We start from the raw sequence: 25572 nt of genomic DNA, 5'->3' as shown, positions 1-25572 counted from the left end.
GGTCAGGGATTATAAAAAAATGGAGAATGCTGAACTGATCTAGACATCGGAGCAACTGAAACGACCCAACAATTAGAGAGAGATTCACACCATCTACTCAGAAACACACGTGTGACTTTTATTGTCTGAAGACATGTTAACAAAAGTTAAGAAAATTTAATAGGAAGGAACTGCAGATGCTGGTTTAAACCGAAGATAGACACAAAAAGCTGGTGTAACCCAGCGGGTCCAACAGCATATCTCTGACTCTCAGTCTGAAGAAGGGTCTCGACCCAAAACATCACCTATTCCTTTTCTCCAGAGATGCTGTCTGACCCACTAAGTTACTCCAGCTTTTTGTGTCTATCTCAAGAAAATTCATGTGTAGGAAGGAACTGCAGATGGTGGTTTAAATGAAAGATAGACACAAAATGCTGGAGTAACTCAGCGGGACAGGTAGCATCTCTGGAGAGAAGGAATGGGTGACGTTACGGTCAAGCATTTTGTGTCTATTTAAGAAAATTAGCGTTGTGCTGATTTATTAAGAAACCCCCTTCTCCTATCCGAATTTAATCTGTTGTCCATACACCTTGGTAAATGGGAGGGGAGATTTGCATGTCCGTGAAAGATGATCTGCGTTACCTAGCCTTGGCTATCACAATGACTCCCCTGATGTCTTGATCAAAGCCTGGGGAACAACTGATGCAAATTCCTGCTCCACCATTCTGAGTTGCAGGCCTTGGCTGGTACAGATTAATATTCTATTTTACACTTCTGTGCCATAAACCGAGCAAATCCTTGCCATACCACACGAGTCTAATCACAGGCAGTTAATGGCAACATTTCCTGACATCCAAAATCAGCATGTGAATAATCATTATTCTTTGTCATTCCTAAATAACCCCAGTTACATGAAGTCATGCAGCACAAAAAACCAAATCCAATTAGTCCAAAAGCGTAGGTCCATAGAACAAAAATGTAATGATATATTTTGCCACAGTATTAAACCAAAGACCAATAAAGACTGGAGCGGGCTGCTCCAAAATGCAACCGGTGAAACTAATATTTTCACTTTATTAAGAAGCATTGTTGGATTAAGTCAAACGAATATTGTAGAGCTTCAATTACAGAAAAACGTGTCAAAGAATTCTGAAAACAACTCCACAAAGCAACGTTTTAGAATATGGATGCTTATGAGAGTGTCGTGCCAAGAAAGCAAACCAAGAAACTGCTGAGCAAGCTCGTCCAGATTTGAGTAAAGACAGATGTTATTCAATTGGTAGTGGTTGGAGATATGTTGGCTTAAATAAATCAGAAGAACAAATTCCCTTGCTCCTCGGCGGAATGCAAACTGGTCAGAAGAAACCAACATCATCAACTTCATGTAAATAGGGTCAATAGCTCAGAACGTGCCAAAGAGTGCCCCTTTTATTCCTACTGCATCTTTGAAACATGCTAAATTAAAAAGTTTGAATAAAATCTGATATAACATGCACCAAATTATTACTAAAAAGGTTGCAGTTATTCCAATCTCCCTGAATTCAAAGGCCCCTATTGCTTTGGGGATAGACACAAAATGCTGGAGTAACTCAACGGGACAGGCGCATCTCTGGATAGAAGGAATGGGTGACCTTTCAGGTCGAGACCCCTCTTCCCCTGGCCCTTATGCTTTGTTCCGTGTTCAAAGTCCTCCCACTGCTGAACCCATAAGTGGTCATTTACTGCCACCCAGTGGCTGGAGTTAAAGCAGCACCTACAGAGAAGAGTTTAACGAAAAATGCCACATTTAGTGAGCAATTGTGCCCTGAGGATAGTGCTTATTTCCTGATGCTATTAGTATTTGTTGACAAGGAAGCCAATGTGGGGCATTAGAGGACATTGTGAGGGCATTTTCAGGGGAAAGTGATGCAAAATATATTTAACATTTAGTTTAGATTAGTTCAGACACAGCAAGGAAACAGGCCCTTCGGCCCATTGAGTCCGCACCGACCAACAATCCCCTACACAATCATCAGAACAATTTATGTTTATACCAAGCCAATTAACTTACAAACCTCTTTGGAGTGTGGGAGGAAACTGGAGAACCCAGAGAAAACCCACGCAGGTCTCGGGGAGAAACTCCGTACACTCAAGCACCTGTAGTCGGGATCGAACCCGGGTCTCTGGCGCTGCAAGCGCTGTAAGGCGCTTAATTAATTAACTAATTAATTAACTAACTAAATCTGTTATTGTTTAATCAGTATTTAATATGGAAGTGTTGGGAATGATCTGGTTTTACTTCTTGAGCCCCTTCCCACAATAGTCCATCAGCTATACACATCTGTACAAAGTAAGCAGGAAAGTTACTTACCAACAGGCAACACCTCCTGGTTGTGGTTCCGACTGATTGTGCCAAATGTGCTGGAGGGTCTGGGCATAACCGGGGGCCCAGAATGGCGAGAATCATCTGCCACCTAGCAGAAATAACAGCCGTTAGTGGTTGCAAAACACAATGATACATTCATGGGAAATATTTTTGACTCAAAGTGCTGGAGTAACTCAGCAGGTCAGGCAGCATCCCTGGAGAGCATGGACAGATGATGTTTCAGGTCGGGACCCTACTTCAGACTGAAGAAAAGTCTTGAACCATCAGTCTGAATAAGGGTCTCGTCCATGTCCTCCAGGGATGCTGCCTGACCTGCTGAGATATTCCAGCACTTTGTGTCTTTTTTTGTACATTGGCATTTGAAGTTCCTTTTTTTCCCTGATATTAAACCCCTTTAGATTCTCCATAATCTCATCTGCCAGAGTGGGGCGGTACACTGGCACAGCGGTAGAGTTGCTGCCTTACAGCAACAGAGACCAGGGTCCGATCCTGACTACAGGTGCTGTCTGTACAAAGTTTGTACGTTCTCCCTGTATCCACGTGGCTTGTCTCCGGGTGCTCGAGTTTCCACACTCCAAACATGTACAGATTTGTAGGTTTAATTTGGCTTTGGCAAGCTGTAAAAATTGTTCCTAGTGTGTAGGATAGAGCGATTATATGGGGTGGTCGCTGGTCGGTGCAGATTCAGTGGCCAAAGGGCCAGTTTCCGAGTGGTATATCTAAAGTCTAAAGCTACCTCATGTTCCTTTTTGCCCCCTTGATTTCCTTAAGGGCCTGTCCCACCAGCATGCGCCCTGCATGCGACAAGCTCGACCAAACCGGAAGCGGGGGCCGCGCGGAGGTCGAGTGAGTGACGTGAAGTTCGAGCGAAGTCCGAGGGAAGTTCGCGCATGACGTACGGCGTCAAGACGTGCGTACGGCGTCGAGGCGGTGTGTACAGCGTCGAGGCAGTGTGTACAGCGTCGAGGCAGCTGTGGGCCGGAAGGCCGTTGCCGCGCAGAATTTTTGAACACGTCAGTGTTTCGGAGCCCCGCGCGATGTCGGGACCAGCTCCGCGCAACTCCATACGGCTCCGGCAATCGAAGTGGGACCGGCCCCTTGAGGCCGTACGGCTCAAGCGACCACGTTAGGTCGCGCTTGCCGCATGGAGTCGCATGCTCGTAGGACAGGCCCTTAATCCCCTTTACTCCTCCAGGGATACAGTTGACGCGGTTGCCGACTGATGGGAAAATGCTTGTGGCCTGAACATAGCACAGCAGCAGGAGAATAATGGATGGTTCATTCATGATTGTTCACTGACCCAGTGCTCTAACTCAGAACTCACACCAATAATCTACTTTAGAGTCTAGTGCAATAAGTCTCCACCACTGATGTTCAAATCTCAAAAGTATTTCCTGTTTGAAGAAATATATTACATACATTTATTTATATTAATACTGACACTTGATATGCAAACTGTGTGCCTAATGGGATATAAAAGACTGATTAAATATTTTTATTTTGTTAATCAACTCACATTATTTTATGCAAAGTAGTTGGTAATTTGAATCCAAATAATATTTGACCACATAATTATAATTTCAGCGTTTGCCTTAACTCGTGATTGCTAAGATATTTTGACCACAATTACAGATAGACAAATCAGTTTAGTTTATTGTCACGTGTACCGAGGTACAGTGAAAAGCTTTTACTTTGCGTGCTAACCAGTCAGCGGAAAGACAAAGCATGATCACAATCAAGCCCTTTACAGTGTGCAGATACTGTACATGATAATGGAATAACGTTTAGTGCAAGATAAAGCTAGCAAAGTCCAATAAGAAATGCTGGTGTCGGAATCGAGATTTCAGAGTGTGCAGCGGAAATCACTGGTGCAGTTACTCACCTCACCCGCACTGTGGCTCCGTTGCCTTTGCAAATGTTGCCGATGAACCAATGCAATAGAGGGCCTAGCCGTCTGAAGAGGGAGCCTTGGGTCTATGAAAGTGGTGCTGCGCGAATTGTGGTCAACAAAGAAGGGCTGGAAAAAGGACACACAAAATCAGGAGCTTGCAACCGCACACTGCTGCGTACAGTTCCAAACTAGGCCTCCAAAAGGCATGAAAATACTACATCTTCATTGCTTATGAAAATGCACCTTTCAATTTAAGGTCATAAGGTCATACGTGATAGGAGTAGAATTAGGCCATTCGGCCCATCAAGTCTACTCCGCCATTCATTCATGGCTGATCTATCTCTCCCTCCCAACCACATTTTCCTGCCTTCGCCCCATAACCTCTGACACCCGTACTAAGCAAGAATCTATCTATCTCTGCCTTAAAAATATCCACTGGCTTGGCCTCCACAGCCGTCTGTGGCAAAGAATTCCACAGATTATTTCCTATTCCCCTTCATCAAACTTTCTCTCATCTCTGAAGAGATTCTTCCGAGTTAGAAACAAACCCAAGTATTTACTTTGTTCCATATAGTTCATACCCAGTTTATTTAAAACTCAATATGATCTCGCCTTATCAAATGCTGAACATTTGACATATCCTAATATGACCAAACGGACTGTTTTCATTGACTTAAGGCTGGTGACAACCGTCAGAAAGTCAGCCAGCTGATAATAAAATCCACTTGCTTTATTTCAATTCACGAGCTGAACTGCACAGATAATAACTCATTCCACACTGTTTCAGCTGCTAGGAAATATCTCAGCAGTCAACTGATTAACAAGTTAGAATAGTGGGTGTGCGGGAATTTACATTTATCCATATTTGGACGGGCACATTTTAAGAAGTGAAAGTTTGGTAATATTGTCAATTCATACGCTTCTTGAGATTATTCAGGGGTGGATAGGGAGAGAGCAGATATGGCCTGTTTCCCCTCCATCATTCAATACAAGTATCGCGCATGATCTAGCACTTTGTGTCCTTTTTGTAAACCACCATCTGCAGTTCCTTGTTCCAGCATATCCTTTTTAACCATACATAATGTTGGGGTTTGAGAATGATGGGACCCGCAGTAGAGCCATGCTGCTGTGTTTTGTTGTAAAGAATCAGCCTTTTCCACATTGCTGGAGCAGAAAACAAGTCCGACTCGGCTAAAGTCAGACACAGCTTTTGACCATCAAGAGGAAAACCAAAGGAATCAACCCAAAGATTTCCAATGAAAACAAGAAATTTATCAATTCTAAAGCCACTGTGTCAAATAATTTATATGCCAATTTTTGAAATGAAACAATCCCATTTTCAAGGGGTCACGGTTTAAGGTGAAGGGGAAAAGATTTACTATGAATCTGTGGGGTACCTTTTTCACACAAAGGGTGGTGGGTGAATGGAACAAGCTGCCAGAGGAGGTAGTTGAGGCAGGGACAATCCCAACATTTAAGAAAAAGTTAGACAGGTACATGGGTAGGACATGTTTAGAGAGATACGGGCTAAACGCGGGCAGGTGGGACCACCCTGTAGCTGGGACATGTTGGCCTGTGTGGGCAAGTTGGGCCGAAGGGCCCGTTTTCACGCTGTATCACTCTGTGATACTATGACAAGAATTAAGATTTTTTTAAATCGGGATTGGTCCCAAAATGTCAAAGTGACATGGTCATTGTACATGACAACCAAGCAAGTGGATAACATTCCCTCCTCTGTGCTTCTTACCTTTCCTTGATGGTCATGCTTCATTTCCCAGCCTCTCGGCAGCTCCAGCTGTTTATTAGCGAATAAGTTGAGGAATGCCACGAGATCTCGATTGTGTTGATAACGTTCAAAGTTATGGGCATCTCGCCGCACTTTGGTGATCATGTGTTTCAAACATGTGTTGGTTGAAAACATCCGATAGCCACGCTGGCAAAAACAACACACAGTCAAGAGAAATGACGACTGAGGTACACAAAATGTCATCGCTCAGACACTTTTAGATGGTGCCAGATCTTTCTAAACTCATTTCTTATAATTGTATTTTACCAAATTCACCTTATCCAGATGTAGCCAGAAATGTAGTTCGGCCCACCGAGTCCACACTGACCATCGATCACCCGTATACTAGTTCCACATCCGACAAGCTGGGGTCAATTTACAATTAGCCTACAAACTGCATGTCTTTAGAATGTGGAAGGAAACCAGAGCACCCAGAGAAAATCCACGCGGTCACAGGGAGAAGATACAAATGCCACACACACAGCATCTGTAGTCAGGATTGAACCAGGATCTCTGGTACTATTCCATGAATAGCTGTGCTTTTTTTTTTTTAACATCCTTCAATCCTAGTGTTATTCAAGCATCTTTCTAACCCATTTCAAAATCTTGAATGCATAGACCATGATGTATTTTTGATGAGAATTATTTTACCATACTTTTAAAAAAAAACAATATTGCATCATCTTCCCCTTTATGTGCTCATAAATCGATGATTAATCCAAATTAGGAAAAATCAATGGTTGGTTCATAAGACTTTCCAAAATCTCCTTTCCTCAATGAAAACAAGTTCAATACTTTGGACTTCACCTGAACATCTAATTTAATAGTTTATTCATGCTTGTAGCTTTATACCTCACTGATTCAACCAAAGCCATTTGAAGTTATGATTCACTGGATATTTCAACCAATGAATTGTAATCGGGGAAAAATACACAATTATGACCAACAAATAAAGATATTTCTTAGAAATATAATGATGATATAATAATTTATCCTTTCCCTCCTTTCATGCTCATCCAATTGTGATTATTGTTTGTCAGTTTGGTGATGTGCACACAATTCTTCTGGGAGTATTCGCTACAAGTGCCTGTGTTCTCAGCGTGGAAAATGCCACTGATACTCCTGATGTGGATGCAAATAGACCCATGTCTACATGTTGTAGTAAATGGTAATAGAAAAGGATAAATGGACACAATAATCTTGTCAATCCCTTGTCTATTCTGTCCATTCACCAATGTGGTGGCACGGTGGTTAATGGGGTGGTGCAGCGGTAGAGTTGCTGCCTTACAGCACTTCCAGCGCCAGAGACCCAGGTTCGATCCCGACTACGGGTGCTGTCTGTATGGAGTTTGTACGTTCTCCCCGTGACCGCGTGGGTTTTCCGAGATCTTCGGTATCCTCCCACACTCCAAAGGCGTACAGGTTTGTATGTTAATTGGCTTGGTATTAATGTAAAATTGTCCCTAGTGTGTGTAAGATAGTGTTAATGTGCGGGATCGTAGGTCGGTGCGGACTTGGTGGGCCGAAGGGCCTGTTTCCACGCTGTATCTCTAAACTAAACTAAAAACTACCTCTTCTTTGTCAGATGTTCTGAAGTAACTGATGATTATCCTCGGGTTCAAAAGAATTACATCAAATTTTTGTTATTTTTAAACTTTATGCTACTAACCCCGTGTTTAATCTAATTCTGTTCTCAAATCTCTAATCTGATTAATCCTCAATTATTTCTCATGCACTATTAATTATTTTCAAAACCATGGCAGGGCCGCGAGGTGCGTGGGTATTAATAATGTTATTAATCCAACTTTTATTAGCATGAGGTTCACTATCTTGGTATTCATGTCAAGTTGCAATTAACAAATAATCAGTTTAACAGGCGTGCAAAATAAGTGCAAAACAGGCATGCAAAAAATTCAGGATAAAAATTATTCTTGCAAAGTTCGCTCAATATGGGCTCAGAGTTTTTCTTTTGGGAAAGTGTTTGCAGCAAAAAGGGAAGAGTGGATGGGTGGTGGGGGTGGGCTCTCAGTATAGAGTCATAGAATGATACAGCGTGGAAACAGGCCCTTTGACCCAACTCGCCCACACCGGCCAACATGTCCCAGCAACACTAGTCCCATCTGCCTGTGCTTGGTCCATATCCCTCCAAACTTGTCCTACCCATGTACCTGTCAAACTGCTTCTCAACACATTGGGATAGTCTCAGCCTCAACTACCGCCTCTGGCAACTCCTCAGATTCCTAATAAATCTTTTCCCCTCACCTTAAGCCAATATCCTCTGGTCCTTGATTCTGTGCATCTACCCGATCTATTCCTCTTGTGATTTTTATACACCTCAATAAGATCACCCCTCATCCCCCTGCGCTCCAAGGAATAGAGACCCAGCCTACACATCCTCTCCCTATAGCTCAGACCCTCTAGTCCTGGTCACATCCTCATAAATCTTCTCTGAACCCTTTCAAGCTTGATAATATCTTTCCGGTAACACGGTGCCCAGATTGGAACACAATACTCTGAATGCGGTCTCACCAACGTCTTCTACAACTGCAACATGACCTCCCAATTTCTGTACCGTATAATGCGGATTTTGATCGGAATGAGAGAACAAGGTAATTGGCTTACAGGGTTTGAATGGAGCACTGTGAAAAATTCCGGGCTGGTGAAGAACTTGACCGGGGGAGACTGCAGGAGCAGATTCATCCGGCTACGAGTCGCCGAGTGGGAGAAGCTCGGCTCCCTTCTGAAATCTACAAAGACAAAGCAAATGTCACCATGACGATGAACTCCATTTTGCATGTTTTATCATGGATAATCAGAACTGTGCTACCTTTTTGTCATCTTGCAGAGCCTCTTCTCATCGAGTGATGATGAATGCAGGCTGTTCTATATCAAATTGCTGAGTATTATTTTGTTAACTGCTTACAGCATGAAAAGGTGGCTTTCAGCACCGATATGCTTTACAACAACCTATTTGTATAGCATCGTAAAACCGTGAGGCTTTGAAGGGCAGGAATACCAAACAAAATAGTAAGATTAAACGAGATTTTACAAGTTCGAAGTTTGATCATCATTTTATGAGGAGTAACGTTGAGGGATTACGTGAAGAACCCGCCAGGACGCATGCGTGTCATTCTTCAAAGCAGCGGTGTGAAATCACAGATAACAGTAATGACTGAACATAGTAAGATTAGAGAAGAGGATACCAGTTGAACTTTATGATCAAGGGTGGGAGCGGAGGGCACGTAATCCCTCAACGCTACTCCTCATAAAATGACGATCAAACTTCGAACTGGTAAGTTCTCGTTTAATCTTACTATTTTACTTCGGAGTCACGTGAGTGACTACGTGAAGATTTCAAAGCTCTGTGATTTCATGCCGTGGAAACGAGTCCATGCATCACATCTGCCTTAATTGACTAAGGGAGGAATTGTGTTAACATATTTAAACATGAATCCGACATTGAAAACCCATGATAAATTTATTAACAACAAATTATAGCCCCTATTTCATGGGGTGAAATCATAATACAGAGCTTAAAATTGTTTCTGCAAAAGTTCCAGGTTTAACCACTGGTTTATAGTAGAATTGTTGGAACGTTTTTTCCCTAGGCCATCCTGCTGTCTCCAGGATTTGGTCCATCGGTACGTCCAATTCCATAGCTGCCGATGTAGCTGCAGCCCTGGTGGAATGAGATTTGAATATGTTAGTATCCACCCCAGCTGTTGTTAAAACCTGTTTCAGCCATCTGGAAATAGTTTGAACCGACACCTTTTTGTGGGGTTGTTTGTGGCAGATTAGTAGTGCCATCTCATTGCCTCTGATATTTTTGGTGTTCTCTATGTATAACAATAAATGTCTTATTATACAGAGACGATCATCTATAGGGTAAGCCCTAAATTCTATTTTGAGGCCTGATGATCCTGGTCTGTTCTGTTTGACTAATTCGTGAATATGAAAAATTATATTTCTTGTTGAAGAAGTCATATTGTCCAGCCTTAACTTATGTAAAGACTGTACCCTTTGTGCTGAGACCAAAGCCATCAGCATTACTGTTTTATGCGTCAGTTTTTGCAGGGACAGAGCTGTTGCTGGAGACCAGTTCCTTAGCAACGTTAGGACAATACTCACATCCCATATATGAGAGTACCTGGTTCTTGGGGGATTGGTATTAAAAATTCCCCTCATAAATTTGGTTACCAGGGGGTGAGTCCCAACAGAATGACGCTCTGATCCTTGCCACAGATATGCTGAAAGGGCACTTCTGGCGCAGTTAATGGCACTATAACTGAGCCCCTCATCATAATGGAGGTCTGCCAGGAATTCCAGAACAGACGTTATGTTCATCGTGCTGTAAGTGATGTTGTTTTTGAAACAATATATCTCCCATTTCCTGATGTATACCAGATATTGTTTTTTGCTGGACTGCCTGTGGGCCGCTGAGATAATGTTCAATGTTCGGTCCGTCAGTCCCAGTTCCAGTAGAGGTTTCTTTAGACTCTACAAATGAATAAGTTTGTCGTGTTATGACATGGATGGCTATCCCTCGTTACGGGATGAACCAACAAAACTGGTCGTTTCAGGACGGTGATACATGGTTCTAAGACCATGTCGAGAATCACAGGGAACCATGGTTGAGTAGGCCAATCGGGCACTACCAAAATACCAGACGCCGAGTCTTGTTGTATTTTGCGTAATACCCGACTGATGAGGCAGAAAGGAGGGAATGCATAGAAAAACAATTTCCCCCAATGCAGCGAAAAGGCATCTATCGCTGATGCCCCAGGGTCTGGTTCCCAAGAAACGATAGTTTGGTAACTGGTGATTGAGTCTAGATGCAAATAGATCGATATCTGGTGTTCCGTACCGTGCTACAATATCAGCAAATACTTTTTGATCCAACATCCATTCGATGTTTTCATTGAATTTGCGTGATCTGGTGTCTGCCACTGAATTGAGGTGACCTGGTAGGTAAGTAGCTGATATCCAAATATTTTTCTGAATACACCATTGCCAAATTGTATTAGCCAGATTGTCAAATGATGTCGATTTGATTCCACCCATATGGTTAATATATGCCCCCACAGTGGTATTGTCAATCTGTAGTCTAACATGCTGGTGATGCATTCCAGAACAGTATGATTTTAAGCCATAGAACGCACCCAACATTTCCAGGTAGTTTATGCCAAGTGTCTGAAGTAATGATGCCTCCTGTGCATTCCATCTACCTCCACAGCTAGAGATGGAGTTAGTAGCACCCCAACCAAGGGCACTGGCATCAGTTTGTAGCACCACTGAGGGGTTGCTGACAATGATAGGGCTGGAACAATGCCGAATGTTATCCCTCCACCATTTTAATTCCATAATTGCTTTGATTGGTAGCTTCATTGGTCTGTCGAAATGACCAGCATTAATTTTGAGTGCTTGTATTTTTGCCCTTTGTAAATTTCGGTAATACAAAGGTCCAAATTGTGTGGCTGGAAAAGCAGCCACTATTTTGCCAATTACCCTTGCTACCAATCTAATAGATGGTTCACTGATGTCAATGAGGTTGTTGCAGGCCTCAGTTAAGACTGTAGCCTTGTCCTTTGGTAAAGTCACCGACATGTGAACTGAGTCAATTGTGAACCCCAAATAATCCATTATGGTGGAAGGCGTTAGTTTAGATTTAACTGGATGGATGATAAACCCCAGTTTCTCAAACAATTGTTTGGTGGCTGATACAGCTAGTTTAGCTAATTCCAAAGTTTTGCCCACAATTAATATATCATCCAGGTAGGCCATGACCATATGTTTTTGTTTCCGAAGAAACGCTAGGGCTGGTTTCAAAATTTTGGTAAACAGCCTGGGGGCTGATGTTAAACCATTGGGTAGAGTTCTATACTGCCTTAGCTGCCCCATCCAGTTGAATTTTAAATAACATCTGTGATCAGTCCGTATAGGCACTGAATAGTAAGCATCTTTAAGGTCGATGCTAGCCATGAAGTAGCCTGTGGAAATCAATTGTTTGGCAGTAACAAAGGTTTCCATTTTGAAATGAATATACTGTACAAATGTATTCAATTTGGTAAAATCTATGATGATGCGACAACCACCATCTTTTTTGTTTTTGGTAAAGATATTAGACACAAATTCCAGAGAATCGTGTTGGGTTTTTTCAATAACCCCCTTAGTGTGGAGTCTCACCAGTTTAGCATGTGCTTCCAATTTTTCTTTTCGTGAAAGTACGAACGTTCGGTTCGGTACATGCTGAACTGGGGGCTATTTTTGTGCACAAATTCAATGGTATATCCCTGGATACTGTTTAGGATATAAGTGTCTGTTGTTAATGCACTCCATGCCTCCCAAAAGAAGTGTAATCTCCCATGCACTCCATGCCTCCCAAAAGAAGTGTAATATGTGTATTATCCACACTTCCTATAATTTGTAAGGGACCAGACCCACCTACCTCCATGGTTACCAGTGGAAAGTTTACTTCTTCCTGTGTAGTCTTCGAGAAGGTTGAGGCGCCGGTGTTTGGGTTTGGGGTTTGCGCATTTTCCACGAAGGCCGGTCTGGGCCATGGCCTAAAAAAGACCGCTGTCCTGTATGTCCGGCCTTTGAGCTTTCACCAGCTTCTGATTGTCTTGCTCTGCTGGTGGGTGCGTAAGGGTGCTGTCTTTGAGTGTAGGAGGTCCTTCCTTTATGAGCCCCAGGGTTTTTGCCTCCTCATCGAGCTCCTTAACCTGTTTGGACAGGTTGCCCCCAAATAATAATATTGGTGGCTTTGTGTCTCCAGGTTTGCACAGGCCTGCGAACTTTGGATTTAAGGCAGGTCGGATGGCATTCTTTCTGATACTATTGATCTCATACTGCGTATTGCAGAAGAGTGCCAGTGCATCCTGTTGTTCTTGCGACATTTCTTTCTCATCCACTGTGCAAGCGAATGCTGTGATCCCTGCTGTTAGTGATTTTAGTACTTTCTGGAGTTTTACATCCAGGCTTCTAACTCCTGCTCCGACGTGTTTCCAAATACAATTGTTCACCACTGGAACATTCAGGGATACACAATTTTCTGGTGCCAGATATTTAGCAGTGGTGTCCATCACAGCCTGTTCCTGTAGTTGCTTGAATGACAGGACATCAATGCTGGCAGCTAGTTTCTGTTCTAGATTTTTTCCAGTCTGATCTGGCTGTATGTAGTTGGACACCATGTCCAGTAGGTTTTCTCCTTCCTGCACCCCCCGCACACTTGTTGTTTGTTCAGCAAACCCCTCTTCGGGGTCAGCCCAGAATTGACCCCCAGTACTCCCCTCTGACGAGGGAGATGCACTGTGCAGCCCTACGTAAGGTGCTGCTGTGGGTGTTTTGTATAACCCATGGTGACTAGACGCCATCTCCCGGAGTCTGTCACGTTGGAGCATCTGCTCCATAAGCCGCTCCATTCGGCTCCAGCGCTCACGGTCGCTGGCCGCTCGCGGCATCTCCTCAAAGTCGGACTCATCAGAGTCAACGGCTCTGTTAGTTTTCCGTTTTGCCTTCCCGCCCGGCCGCGGTGTTGTTCTGGCCGGCGCGGGGGTGAAGTCGGGCACAGCTGATCCCACTACTGGTGATTCTAGTGCCATCAGCCGCTGCTGGCTGCCCGCAACTCCGCGGTCCTCCCCAGCCAGCTTTGTCGCAGCTCTAGTCGACTTTTTGGTTTTATCCATCGTTTTCCCACCTGTGAAACAGTACGGGAAATAACAACAACTGCAGAGTAACTCGCTTACCTGTCGGTCTCGGCTTTTAAACTTGTCGCTACGGGGGAACGTCGTTCCACCCCGCCTGTCGTTTCGCAATGCGTGTAACGATATGACACGCATGCGTCCTGGCGAGTTCTTCACGTAGTCACTCACGTGATTCCGAAGTAAAATTTGGTATTAAATCACCTAAATAAATATTGCATTGAGAAAAAAGTGCATCTGCACGAAATATGAAACGAAAGTAAAGAATGCTAGGAGTGCTTAGCAGGTCCTGGCAGTGAGGAGAGAAATGGAGTTGATAGAAACATAGAAAGTAAGTGCAGGAGTAGACCATTCGGCCCTTCGAACCAGCACCGCCATTTAATATGATCATGGTTGATCATCCAAAATCAGTACCCCGTTCCTGCTCTTTCCCCATATCCCTTGATTCTTTTAGCCCTAAGAGCTAAATCTAACTCTCTCATGAATGCATTCAGTGAATTGGCCTCCACTGCCTTCTGTGGCAGAGAATTCCACAGATTCACAACTCTCTGGGTGAAAACGTTTTTCCTCATCTCAGTCCTAAATGGCCTACCCCTTATTCTTAACTGTGACCCCTGGTTCTGGACTCCCCCAATATGGGGAACATTTTTCCTGCATCTAGCCTGTCCAATCCCTTAAGAATTTTATATGTTTCTCTAAGATCCTTGGTGTTTTGGCGTCTGACTGAATCCCTATCATAAATCTTCTCTGCAGCCCACACCCTACCAATTGCCTTCACAATCACCCCTCCCATCCACTCCCCCAAACTCACTCTAGTCTCCACAATGATCATCTTTCACCCCTCCCCACACCCCATTCTTCCTCCCACCATCCAGTTTCCATCACACTTCTCTCATGGTCACCACTCTCCACAGTGCCATGGGAAGGGCCATGGTCCACCACCCTGAACATGTGCGCAATGAATATTGGAGTCTGTGGCCCTCACATTGAACATGCATAGGCTATCCACACCACAATGCACTAACATCCATTTTTACACACAGTCCAATCTCCAGCACTTCATCTGCAAATGACCTTTGATAATCAATACTATATAGTATAGATAGTCAATACTATAATACAGTATTATGGCAGAATTTTAAACATTTTGTAACATTATGCTTTTTTAAAGTAAGGCTGTTTGTTCATGAGAATGCCAAACTAGAGCACCCCAACTTGTATTTATTACATATTTTATTATCATTATTTTTTAAACTTTATTTTAAAATTTATTATTATTATTATTTATTATAAGCAGTCACGGTGGCGCAGCGGTAGAGTTGCTGCCTTACATCGAATGCAGCGCCGGAGACGCGGGTTCGATCCCGACTACGGGTTCTGTCTGTACTGAGTTTGTAAGTTCTCCCCGTGACCTGCGCGGGTTTTCTCTGAGTTCTTCGGTTTCCTCCCACACTCCAAAGATGTACAGTGTAACTTGTAGGTTAATTGGCTTGGTAAATGTAAAAATTGTCCCTAATGTGTGTAGGATGGTGTTAATGTGCGGGGATCGCTGGCCGGCGCGGACCCGTTGGGCCGATGGGCCTGTTTCCGCACTGTATCTCTAATCTAAACTAAACTAAATTAAGCATTTTGTAAACACAGCATTAAAATAGCATGATTTAAGGATCAAGATCACTCACATTTAGGGAAAGCACTGAAGATATAGTAGTGTTAGGAAAGGTCAATATATCATTGATTACCAGAACAGTGCTTGGTACTACAATCACATTCTGTAATTGCTAGGAGCTTGAAATCAATGAATTTATCCAGTAATTTTGAAGGTTAACAAATTCTGACATTTAAATCACGGTACTTGCTGCAGGCAGAGGTATCATTTTCTATAAACAGATGGAATCACAGTGCCTGCATGAATGCAAATAACTTGATAAGAAAAACCATTCTTTGATCTTTCATTAAAATAAATGCAAGGTATCTCCATGCATCTGTTGCAGATCTATTTCAATAGAAATTATTTATTTACAAAGGAAAAGTGTTGCTAATGTCTTCACCTTGAGCTCATCAGACAGGGTAAGCTTTTACTATTAACCAATGGATTGCAAAAGAGTACAAAACCAAAGATATTAGATTTAAACGATCACCAATGCATCAATGATTTCTAGGGCCACCCCCTTGAGTACTCTAGGATGCAGAACATCAGGCCCTGGGGATTTATCTGCCTTCGATCCCACCATTTCCTGACATGTGGATTCCCTTCAGTTCCTCCCTCCTACTAGATTCTCGGTCCTCAAGTCTTTCTGGGAGATTGTTTGTGTCTTCCTTAGTGAAGACAGAACCAAAATATTTGTTTAACTGTTCTGCCATTTCTTTGTTTCCCATTATAAATTCACCTGTCTCTGATTGTAAGCGGACCTACATTTGTCTTCACTAATCTTTTCCTTTTTACATATCTAAAGAAGCTTTTTGAGTCAGTTTTTATATTCCCGTAAGCTTTCTTTCATGCTCTCCCCCCCCCCCCCCTCTTAATTAACCCCTTTGTCCTCCTCTGTTGAGTTCTAAATTTCTCCCAGTCCTCCGGTTTGCTGGCCAATTTATATGCCTTTTCCTTAGATTTAACACTATCCTTGACTTCCCTCGTCAGCCACGGTTGAGCTGCCTTCCACATTTTATTTTTTCGCCAGACAGGGATGAACAATTTCTGGAGTTCATCCATGCGGTCTTTAAATCTTTGCCATTGCATCTCCACCGTCAACCCTTTAAGCATAATTTTCCAGTCTAACATAGCCAATTCCTGTCTCGTACCTTCAAAGTTACCTTTCTTGAAGTTCAGGACCCTAGTCTCTGGATTAACCATGTCACTCTCCATCCTAATGTACAATTCCACCATATTACAGTCACTGTTGCCCAAGGGGCTTTGCACAACAAGATCACTAACTAATCCTTCCTCATTACACAATACCCAGTCTAGGATGGCCTGTCCTCTAGTCGGTTCTACATATTGGTTTAAAATCCATCCCATATACATTCCAGGAAATCCTCCTCCTCAGCGCTGCTCGCAATTTGGTTGGCCCAATCTATATGTAGATTAAAGTCACCCATGATAACTGCTGTACCTTTGCTACACGCATCCCTAATTTCCTGCTGTTTGGTGTTCTGTATACAACTGTATACAAGCGTTTTCTGCTCTTGGCTATTTCACAGTTCAACCCATACAGATTCTACAGCATCCAAGCTAATGTCTCTCCTTGCTATTGCATTAATCTCCTCTTTAACCAGCAATGCCCCCCCACCTCCTCTTCCTTTCTGTCTGTCCTTCCTGAATATCGAATACCCCTGCATGTTGATCTCCCAGCCTTGGTCATTCTGGAGCCATGTCTGTGTAATCCCAACTATATCATATTCCGTAACAACTAACAGCACGTTCAATTCATCCACCTTATTACGAATGCTCCTCGCATTGAGCCACAAAGCTTTCAAGTTTGGGTTTCTTATCTCCCTTCTACCTTTTGTTTCTGTCCTCTTTTTATGGCCCTCTGTCTCCTTGCATCGGTTCCCATCCCCCTGCCCTGACAGTTTTAACATGATCTTTCCTACACTCTCTTTCCCTTTAACTGCACGCACAGGCTTGTTGACTCCACCCCCCCACTGGTTAGTTTAATACAGTAGATTAGATTGGAGGAAGCGCAAGTGAATCTCTGCCGAGCCGGATTAAATGTATCAATTGGATTGGAGAACTGAGAAACAAATGCAGGAAGGAACCCAGAAAGAAGGTTGAATGAGAGTGGGTGCACTCAATGTCAGATTAACCGCACAAAGAGACATAATAAAGGGCATGGGGAATTTCACTTCATGGGCATCACAAGTTGCTGGCCAACAGATAATATCAAGTGGAGACACAAAGGAGTGCAGATGATGGTTTACAAAAAAAAACACACACAAAGTGCCGGAGTAAATCAGCGCATCAGGCAGCATCTCTGGAGGTCATGGATAGGCAAGGTTTCAGGTTGGGACCCTTCTTCAGAATGATTGTAGTTGGCAGGAGAAAGCTGGAAAAGAGGTGGGGGTGGGACAATGCCTGGCAATGATGCCAAGTGTTAATTGCATGCCATCATCAGATATCATTCCTATTTCTACAGAGACCCGAGTTCGATCCTGACTATGGGTGCTGTCTGTATGGAGTTTGTACGTTCTCCCTGTGACAGACTCTCTAAAGATGTGCAAATGGATGTTAATTGGCTTCTGTAAATTGTCTGGACAATAGACAATAGGTGCAGGAGTGGGCCATTCGGCCCCAGAGTGTGTAAGATAGAACTAGTGTGCGGGAATCGCTGGTCGCCGCAGAATTGGTGGGCCGATGGGCCTGTTTCCACGCTGTATCTCTAAACTAAACTGAAGTATGTCTATACTGCAAGATCTTGCATTAATGAATGGCGCTAGACCTTACCTGAACTAAAATGAGCAAAATGGTTTTCACCTGTTGCCTCTGCATCGACACAACTGGCTTGGGCAGTGTCCTCAGTCCTCTCATTAGTCATTGTCCGGCGAATACTCTGGTACCTGAAAAAAAAGTGTGAAAGCACATCGATAGTTTGCAAATGCTGAACTATCACTATCATTCCTATCACATGATCTTATTACCTTCTTAATCTATAACTGAGCATAGGCCAAGACAATGACAGTGAGGAAGTTTTAAATGAAGACTCACGATGGATGTTTTTGACTGATTTCACAAGTTCACAAGTTACAGGAGTAGAATTAAGCCATTCGGCCCATCGAGTCTACTCCGCCATTTAATCATGGCTGATTTCTGCCTCCTAATCCCATTTTCCTGCCTTCTCCCCATTACCCTTGGCACCCGTTCTAATCAAGAATTTGTCGATCTCTGCCTTAAAAATATCCACTGACTAAGCCTCCACATTCCCACAGTTCCACAGATTAATTACCCTCTGACTAAAGAAGTTCCTCCTCACCACCCTTTAATTCTGAGACTATGACCTCTGGTCCTAGATTCCCCACCAGTGGAAACATTCTTTCCACATCCACTCTATCTATGCCTTTCATTATTCTGTAAGTTTCAATGAGGTCCCCCCTCAACCTTCTAAACTCCAGCGAGTACAGGCCCAGTGCCGTCAAACGCTCATCATATGCTAATCAACTAATTCCTGGAATCATTTTTGTAAACCTCCTCTGGACTCTCTCTAGAACCAGCACACCCTTCCTCAGAAACAAGGCCCAAATTTGCTCAGGTGTCATTTGCTACATTTCACATTCCTGAGCGATGGTCTGTTTATGTTCAATGTGTGTGCTGTATGCATACCACTGTCAATTTAGGTGCGCTGAAGTAAAACTGTACCAATGTTCTGATTCTATACATCTACCTCTGGAGACTGTTTCCAGGTTAAAGTGAAGCACCCAAGCTGGGGTGACTTCCTCTCGTCAGCCTGAGTAGAGAGTAATTTAATGCATCTGCAGTAAACAATGGTACGGCAAAATGTGGGATAAAGCCAGGCTTAGATTGTATTGACTTATAGAGCCATAGAGTGATACAATGTGGAAACAGGCCATTCAGTCCAACTTGCCCACACCAGCCAACATGTCCCAGCAAAATGTCCATATCCCTCCAAACCTGCCCTGTCCATGCACCTGTCTAACTGCTTCTTAAATGTTAGGATAGTCCCAGTCTCAACTACCTCCTCTGGCAGCTTGTTCCATACACTCACCACCGTTCTTCCAATCTTAGATTGTATGACATTCAAATACTGACTTCTCTAACTTCAAGTAACCCTTGCTTTCCCTCTCTCTCCATCCCTCCCCTTCCCAGTTCTCCGACCAGTCTGACTGTCCCTGATTACACTTTATCTATTTGCTTTGTTGTCACCTTCTCCTTGCTAACAATGGTCTATTCTACATGTTCCTTGAGCTTCACCTCTTCTGATGTCTTGTTTTCACACCTTACACTTCCTTATCTCTGTGTCTCCCTCTCCCCTGACTCTTAGTCTGAAGAAGTATCTCAACCCGAAACGTCACCCATTCCTTCTATGCAGAGATGCTGTCTGTCCCTCTGAGTTACTCCAGCATTGTGTGTCTAACTTAGATTGTATTTCCCTTAGTCCCGCAATTAACTTAGAATGTATTTCATTACCTTCTATTCAGCTGCTCCATCTGTTGAATTGAATTTGAACGTTGAACAATCTGCTGACGTGCAGGGGTGGTGGGTTTTTGCCAAGTGGTCGTCCTGTTCACGTGGTCCACATAGAAGATGCGTCCATGGCTATCGATACGGGCTTCCCAGTCTGTGGTGTTCAATCAAAACACAAATCCAGAGAAACAGACATTGTGTAAGAAGGAACGGCAGATGCTGGTTTAAACCAAAGATAGGCACAAAATGCTGGAGTAACTCAGCGGGACAGGGAGCATCTCTGGAGAGAAGGAATGGGTGACTTTTCTGACCCAAAACGTCACCAATTCCTTCTCTCCAGAGATGCTGCCTGTCCCGCTGAGTTACTCCAGCATTTTGTGTCTATTGACAGTAAATTCTAACATTTAAATATGATGCTACTTAATACATGTAAGCAAAAATTGCTTGAAAATTTAAATATCCTAGCCAAATCTAAATGCCTAAATAAAAGTCCTAAACAAAAATACATTCTGGGAAGGTAAGAATTTTACCAGCAGAATTAATTCTGCAGCTTGTAAATTAGATTTTTTATCTTAGCAAGTCTAACTTTAGAGGCATGAATGCCACGCATTTCTGGAATATTTTATATAGTATTTTTTTTTAATCACACTGTTCAGTATTTTACAGAGAATGTATAACAGTCATTGGAGAGAACTATGATGAACTCATATCTATACATCATGACATTCAAAACTTTAAGGTAAATCCATCAACTTCTGTGAGTTATTTTAAGACCAAAATTGATTCCCAGATATCACATAATTGTATCCTCTCACACCACTTCCACTAAATCCTCCAACAATCCAACCACTGCCACCAAAGAGAGGACTCGGGATGTGAAAGAAGATCAAATTCCCCACATTCTGGAATAGCCATTGTGAATTGGAAAGCGGCGTTATTGCTTTAGGCAGGAGGTGGAAAATAGGGAGCAAAAGACCAAGGTCCTGGCATTGATGTGAATGAACACATCAGAATCCAACTGGGAGAATAGATATTGACTTCAGGAGGTTGGTGACTAGCAGAAGGAAGCGGTGCGAAGTGGATGAAGAAGCTTGGGGCACGGGGACAAGGGAATCTGTCCACTGACATTTAACATGGAGAACGATGAAATGATTCATTTTGGAAAGAAGAATGAGGAAAGGGAACAAAATATAAAATGTACAATTCTAACTTAAAACCTGCATAAATATGCACACAAACCTTTGAAGGTGGCAGGACAGATTGACCCAGTTATTTAAAATAAGCGAACAGAATTCTGGATTTTATGCAGAGAAGTACAATGAACAACAGCTGAAAGGTTACGTTAAAGAACTGTTAAAAAACTGATTCAACTCAAGTTCAAGTGTTCAAGTTCAAGTGAGTTTATTGTACATTATTGTAAGTAATTGTGGCCACTGGTCTATAGGAAGTTAATGAAGAGCTCTTAACATTTGTAGAAATGATTTGGTCCGCATGATGGAATGAAATTACATGGAAAGCCTAAAGACCTGGGATTTTAGTCCTTCTTGAAAGAGAGGATGTTGACATTTGACTCGGTAGAGGTTTTCAAATTCATGAAGGTCCAGGTAAAATGAATGAAAAATGTTGTGATTGGCAAAAACGTTGAAACCAGGGGAAACAAATGTCTGAACCAGGGGATGGCGTTGCTGCCTTACAGCGCCGGAGACCCGGGTTCGATCCTGACCGTGGGCGCTGCCTGTACAGAATATGTACGTCCTCCCCATGAACTGCGTGGGTTTTCTCTGGGTGCTACGGTTTCCTCCCACACTCCAAAGGCGTACAGTTTGCAGGCCCATTAGATTAAATAAAATGGTACATTATCCCTAGTGTATGTAGGATAGTGTAAGCGTGTGGGGATCACTGGCTGGCGCGGACTAGATGGGCCGAAGGGTCTATTTCCGCACTGTATCTCTAAACTAAACCAAACCAAACCAGGAGTGACACAAGGAACTGCATTTTCATGTTGCTAAGTGCCTTGATTTGGAATCCATCGCCTGAAGAAGCGTTTCGTCTCGATGAGATACTTGAAGGTGAAAGGATTGAGGAACAAAGAGGAAAGAACAGACTGACTGAACTGCTTGTTCGAAGGCTCGACAGGATACTGGGCCTCCTCCCACGCTGCACCCATTCCACGATTCTGTAGTTTGTTGTTCCCTCGGCTTGTTTATTTGTGAGGAAAGATCCAGCAAAAGAAGGTTTCAAATAACCAAAAAAAAACTAAGAAATAACAACATAATGTGGGGGTATAAACATTCAAAATTATTTTAACATCAAGCATCAGCACTTGGTCACACTACCAGTTCTAGAGATCGTGTCTCCTCCTCCCAACTCCCGATAGAAATGGTTCACACTTTTCCAAAGTAAGAAATGAGAAGCAAATTAACAAGTCAGAGTAAAATACCTCAATGTGCAGACCCTTTAGGAAGAATATCAGTGTCTCCATACTGATTCCGTGAACTCATCAAAATAAAACAATTAGGTAACTGAAAATTAACATGAGGTATTAAGCCGAATATCTTTTCCAATCAATTTTTTTTTAGTCTTCCTTTTTATTTTGAAGGCGGCATTTCACGTTAGGATATAGTTGTGGAGATTGCACAGATATCTTCATACTTCATTCACATGTCCATTCATCAACAACATTCAACCATCTAATGCCTAAAACATAGTTCAACAACCCAAACCACTCTCAAGCATTGAAGGGCATGGACCGTCAATGCTCTGGTCCGCTGCAAGAAAACATTACCACAAGAACTAAAATTCACCCCCTCGCACATGCATATACTCCAGTGGCTGATGGATCAGAGGTTGTAAAGGGGCTGTCCCACTGCGGCAACCTAATTGGCGAGTTTAGAAGAGTTTGAAAAAGTGTCATTTTGAAGACCTTCTTCGACTATGTGGAAGACTAGCTTCGACTAGGTTTCGGGAAAATTGAACCGAATAGTGGAGAGTGAAGACGATCTCCTGCAATCTCCGTCGACCTCCCTTCGACTATGTTGAAGACTATCTACAACTACCTTTGACTACCTTCGATTACCTTTGACTACCCTTGATTACCTACGACTAACATGCCGACCTATTACGACCTACCTCGACTAAACCTACGAGTAAAAAAAATATCGATTTTTTCTATGGCGACCTTTTTATACTCGCGGGCATTTTTCAGCATGTTGAAGAATACGCCGCGACCTAGCCGAGGCCTCGAGTACGCGGGGACTACTCTCGAGCATGAAGGCGGATTACAAAGACCTCCTAGGACCTTGTGTCGACCATGCTGCGAGTATGGGTCGAGGGCAAACTCTTCTGTACTCGCGGATTAGGTCGCCGCAGTGGGACAGCCCCTTTAAGCTATCTAGCTGAAGCTGAAGAGCCAAACACAACTTACCTTTTCCACAATTATCCCATTTAAACATGGAAAATTGTCCTTATGCAAGCTGGTCACGGATGAGGATTGTGGGATAGAATTTCCATAGTGGTTGACAGAAACTTAGGCCGAAATCAAATTGACCCCATTCCTCCATGCTTTCCACCAATTTTCCTAATTGGTAAAAGTCACATGGGAATAAAGTATGAAAATAACAATTTAGGGCAAATTTAATGCACTCACTTGGTGGTAACAGTTCATCGATACGCTGATAGCGAGTAACATCTTGCCGCACTGAGGGTAGGGATCTCAAAGGCTGATGACTGCTCGATGGAGAATCTGGCCAACAATGTTTCAAAATCACAAAAGTGTTTAACACAATGTGTTGTTCAGATATGGCTCCTACGATATTAATCCAATATTTTAAATCCTATTAATCATCCATCGTACTGATGCAAAAAACCACGCAGCATACATTACACGTGCATTCAGATTAAGGATCCAGGTAGATGAGGGTTTTTTTTTGGTTTAGCCCTTCACAAGACAGTGATTTCTCTAACACATAATTCAAAGATTGATCCCACACATGGAAAGGCTTTACATTAGTTATCCTTAAATTTACCTGGATCACTGCCCGCTTCGGTCTCTGCTACTGTTGCTGCTGCTGCTGCTTCACTTGCATCCTCTGGAGTTGTGCTAGTAGGTATGGTGGCTTCTTCTTCTGGCAGGTCACTTGCGGCTGTGGCTGCCACCTGCAAACTCCTCCTCTGCCATATTTCCTCCGCCTCGGACACCGCGTCCCCTTCGACGGTCTCTTGTAGCAGCGGCGGTGGCGGCGCATCGCGGTTGCCTTCCCCGTCTTCGGCAGCTGGAATGATTGTGGCCCCGTCAGAGTCTTGGCTTTCCACAGGATCGTCGGCCGCCGGGTCAGTTGGACAGGCAGCATCTTCCTCCTCCTGAGACGAGAACGCCGGGGTTTCTGAGAACCTCGCACTTTCAAAGGAGGAAAATCGCGTGGCGCTTCCGACGGACGAAGATACCCTGGTGGTGTAGCCACTTCCGTTGCACGAGCTATCAGCCCCTTCCTGATCGCTCTCTCCTTCTGGTCTAGTGCTGGCTTCACTGACACTCTCTGTGCGGGTCGCATCACTTTGCTCATTCTCCGAGGACATTTGGGATGGTTCTGAGGTTTGATCAACGGATTCTGTTTGCGTGAGCAGTCGCTCTGCATTGTCTCCACCGTCAACGGCCTGGCCAACTGTTGGCCGAGATGTCTCTGGAGGTTGCTGATCTTCCCCACAGGTACTTGTCACTAAGTCGCTACTGCCCTCAACCTCACAACTGTCTTGCTCTTCTTCACACCCGACCTGTGCTGCTGAAGAAAGGCTGCACACCAGCTCATGAAAGTTCTTGTACTGAGAGTCCGATAACTGCGCAACTGAGGAAGATGCCTCTTCTGTTATAGTTAGATTTATCTGAGAGGTAGATGATCGTCTAAGGGCGATCTGATCCCCGTTGGCATACAGCTGTGTGTCCAACTCCTTGTTACTTCCAGAAGCACATCTAAAGTGTATGCCATTTTCCTCACTCTCCTCGATGTGAAAACCACAGGCCAATTCCTGATAAACGTCATGGTCTTCCTCATCCGAGTCAATGTGAAGCATTGCATTTAATCTCGTGTCCGTCGGGAAACTGCTCCTCAAGTTGGGAGAAACTCCAATCTGATGCAGGTGAGCCTCGGCCAAGCTTGATTTAAGGCTTCCACTGCCGTCGACTGTATCGAGGTAATCATTGAGCGATTCTTGGCGATAGGTTGAATGCCTTGTCAATGAGGATTCACCAGGAGCTGCAAATGCACTGTCCAAAAGTCCACTTTCACTGGCTGCACTCGAAAGGTCCACAACTCCACTTTCTTTCTGGGCAGAACCATTTACAAAGATTTGCAGCTGGCTCGGATGCATTGTTGAGACGGATGGGTCAGGCATGTCCTCGTCGTCGGATGGACTGCCCAGATCGCCATTGACACCATTGGCTCCAAGGTAAGCGCCCAGCGTCTCGGGGGAAGCATCTAGTCACATGTTACACAAGTTTAATTTGCAGCCACAAAAATAACTCAAATCACCATCAAAATAGACAAGCTCTTTTCCTGGCCCGTTAGTTAGCATCGTTAGTATACATTTACTATAAAAGGTCACCAAATGCAGCAAATCTTACTCATAATGCTTCCAGCTAGCACAATAAACACAAGTCAACATGGAATTCTCTGCCACAGTGTGGATGGTGGGCATGTCCATGGCTCTAGTTAGTGCGGC

General features: G+C 43.5%; 1 protein-coding gene across 5 annotated transcripts in view; it reads right to left on the bottom strand.

Annotated features, from left to right (window-relative positions):
* hecw2 (HECT, C2 and WW domain containing E3 ubiquitin protein ligase 2) overlaps positions 1-25572 on the bottom strand; it is a 342360-nt gene that overhangs the window by 92098 nt on the left and 224690 nt on the right. For 3 of the 5 annotated variants that reach the window (XM_033023729.1, XM_033023730.1, XM_033023731.1), the window contains exons 9-16: positions 23883-25328; positions 23504-23599; positions 19861-20011; positions 18163-18275; positions 8644-8768; positions 5983-6168; positions 4227-4361; positions 2330-2432 (exon numbers count right to left, since the gene is read on the bottom strand). In XM_033023729.1, the coding sequence (XP_032879620.1) occupies positions 2330-2432; positions 4227-4361; positions 5983-6168; positions 8644-8768; positions 18163-18275; positions 19861-20011; positions 23504-23599; positions 23883-25328 (2355 nt within the window). The remainder of the gene's footprint in view (positions 1-2329; positions 2433-4226; positions 4362-5982; positions 6169-8643; positions 8769-18162; positions 18276-19860; positions 20012-23503; positions 23600-23882; positions 25329-25572) is intronic. The other 2 variants (XM_033023732.1, XM_033023733.1) reach the window with 2 other exon arrangements.

The sequence above is a fragment of the Amblyraja radiata genome, chromosome 7 (genome assembly GCF_010909765.2).
Source record: "Amblyraja radiata isolate CabotCenter1 chromosome 7, sAmbRad1.1.pri, whole genome shotgun sequence".
Lineage (NCBI taxonomy): Eukaryota > Metazoa > Chordata > Chondrichthyes > Rajiformes > Rajidae > Amblyraja > Amblyraja radiata.
Note: the sequence above shows the minus strand (reverse complement) of the source record. Positions and strands in the feature narration are given on the sequence as shown.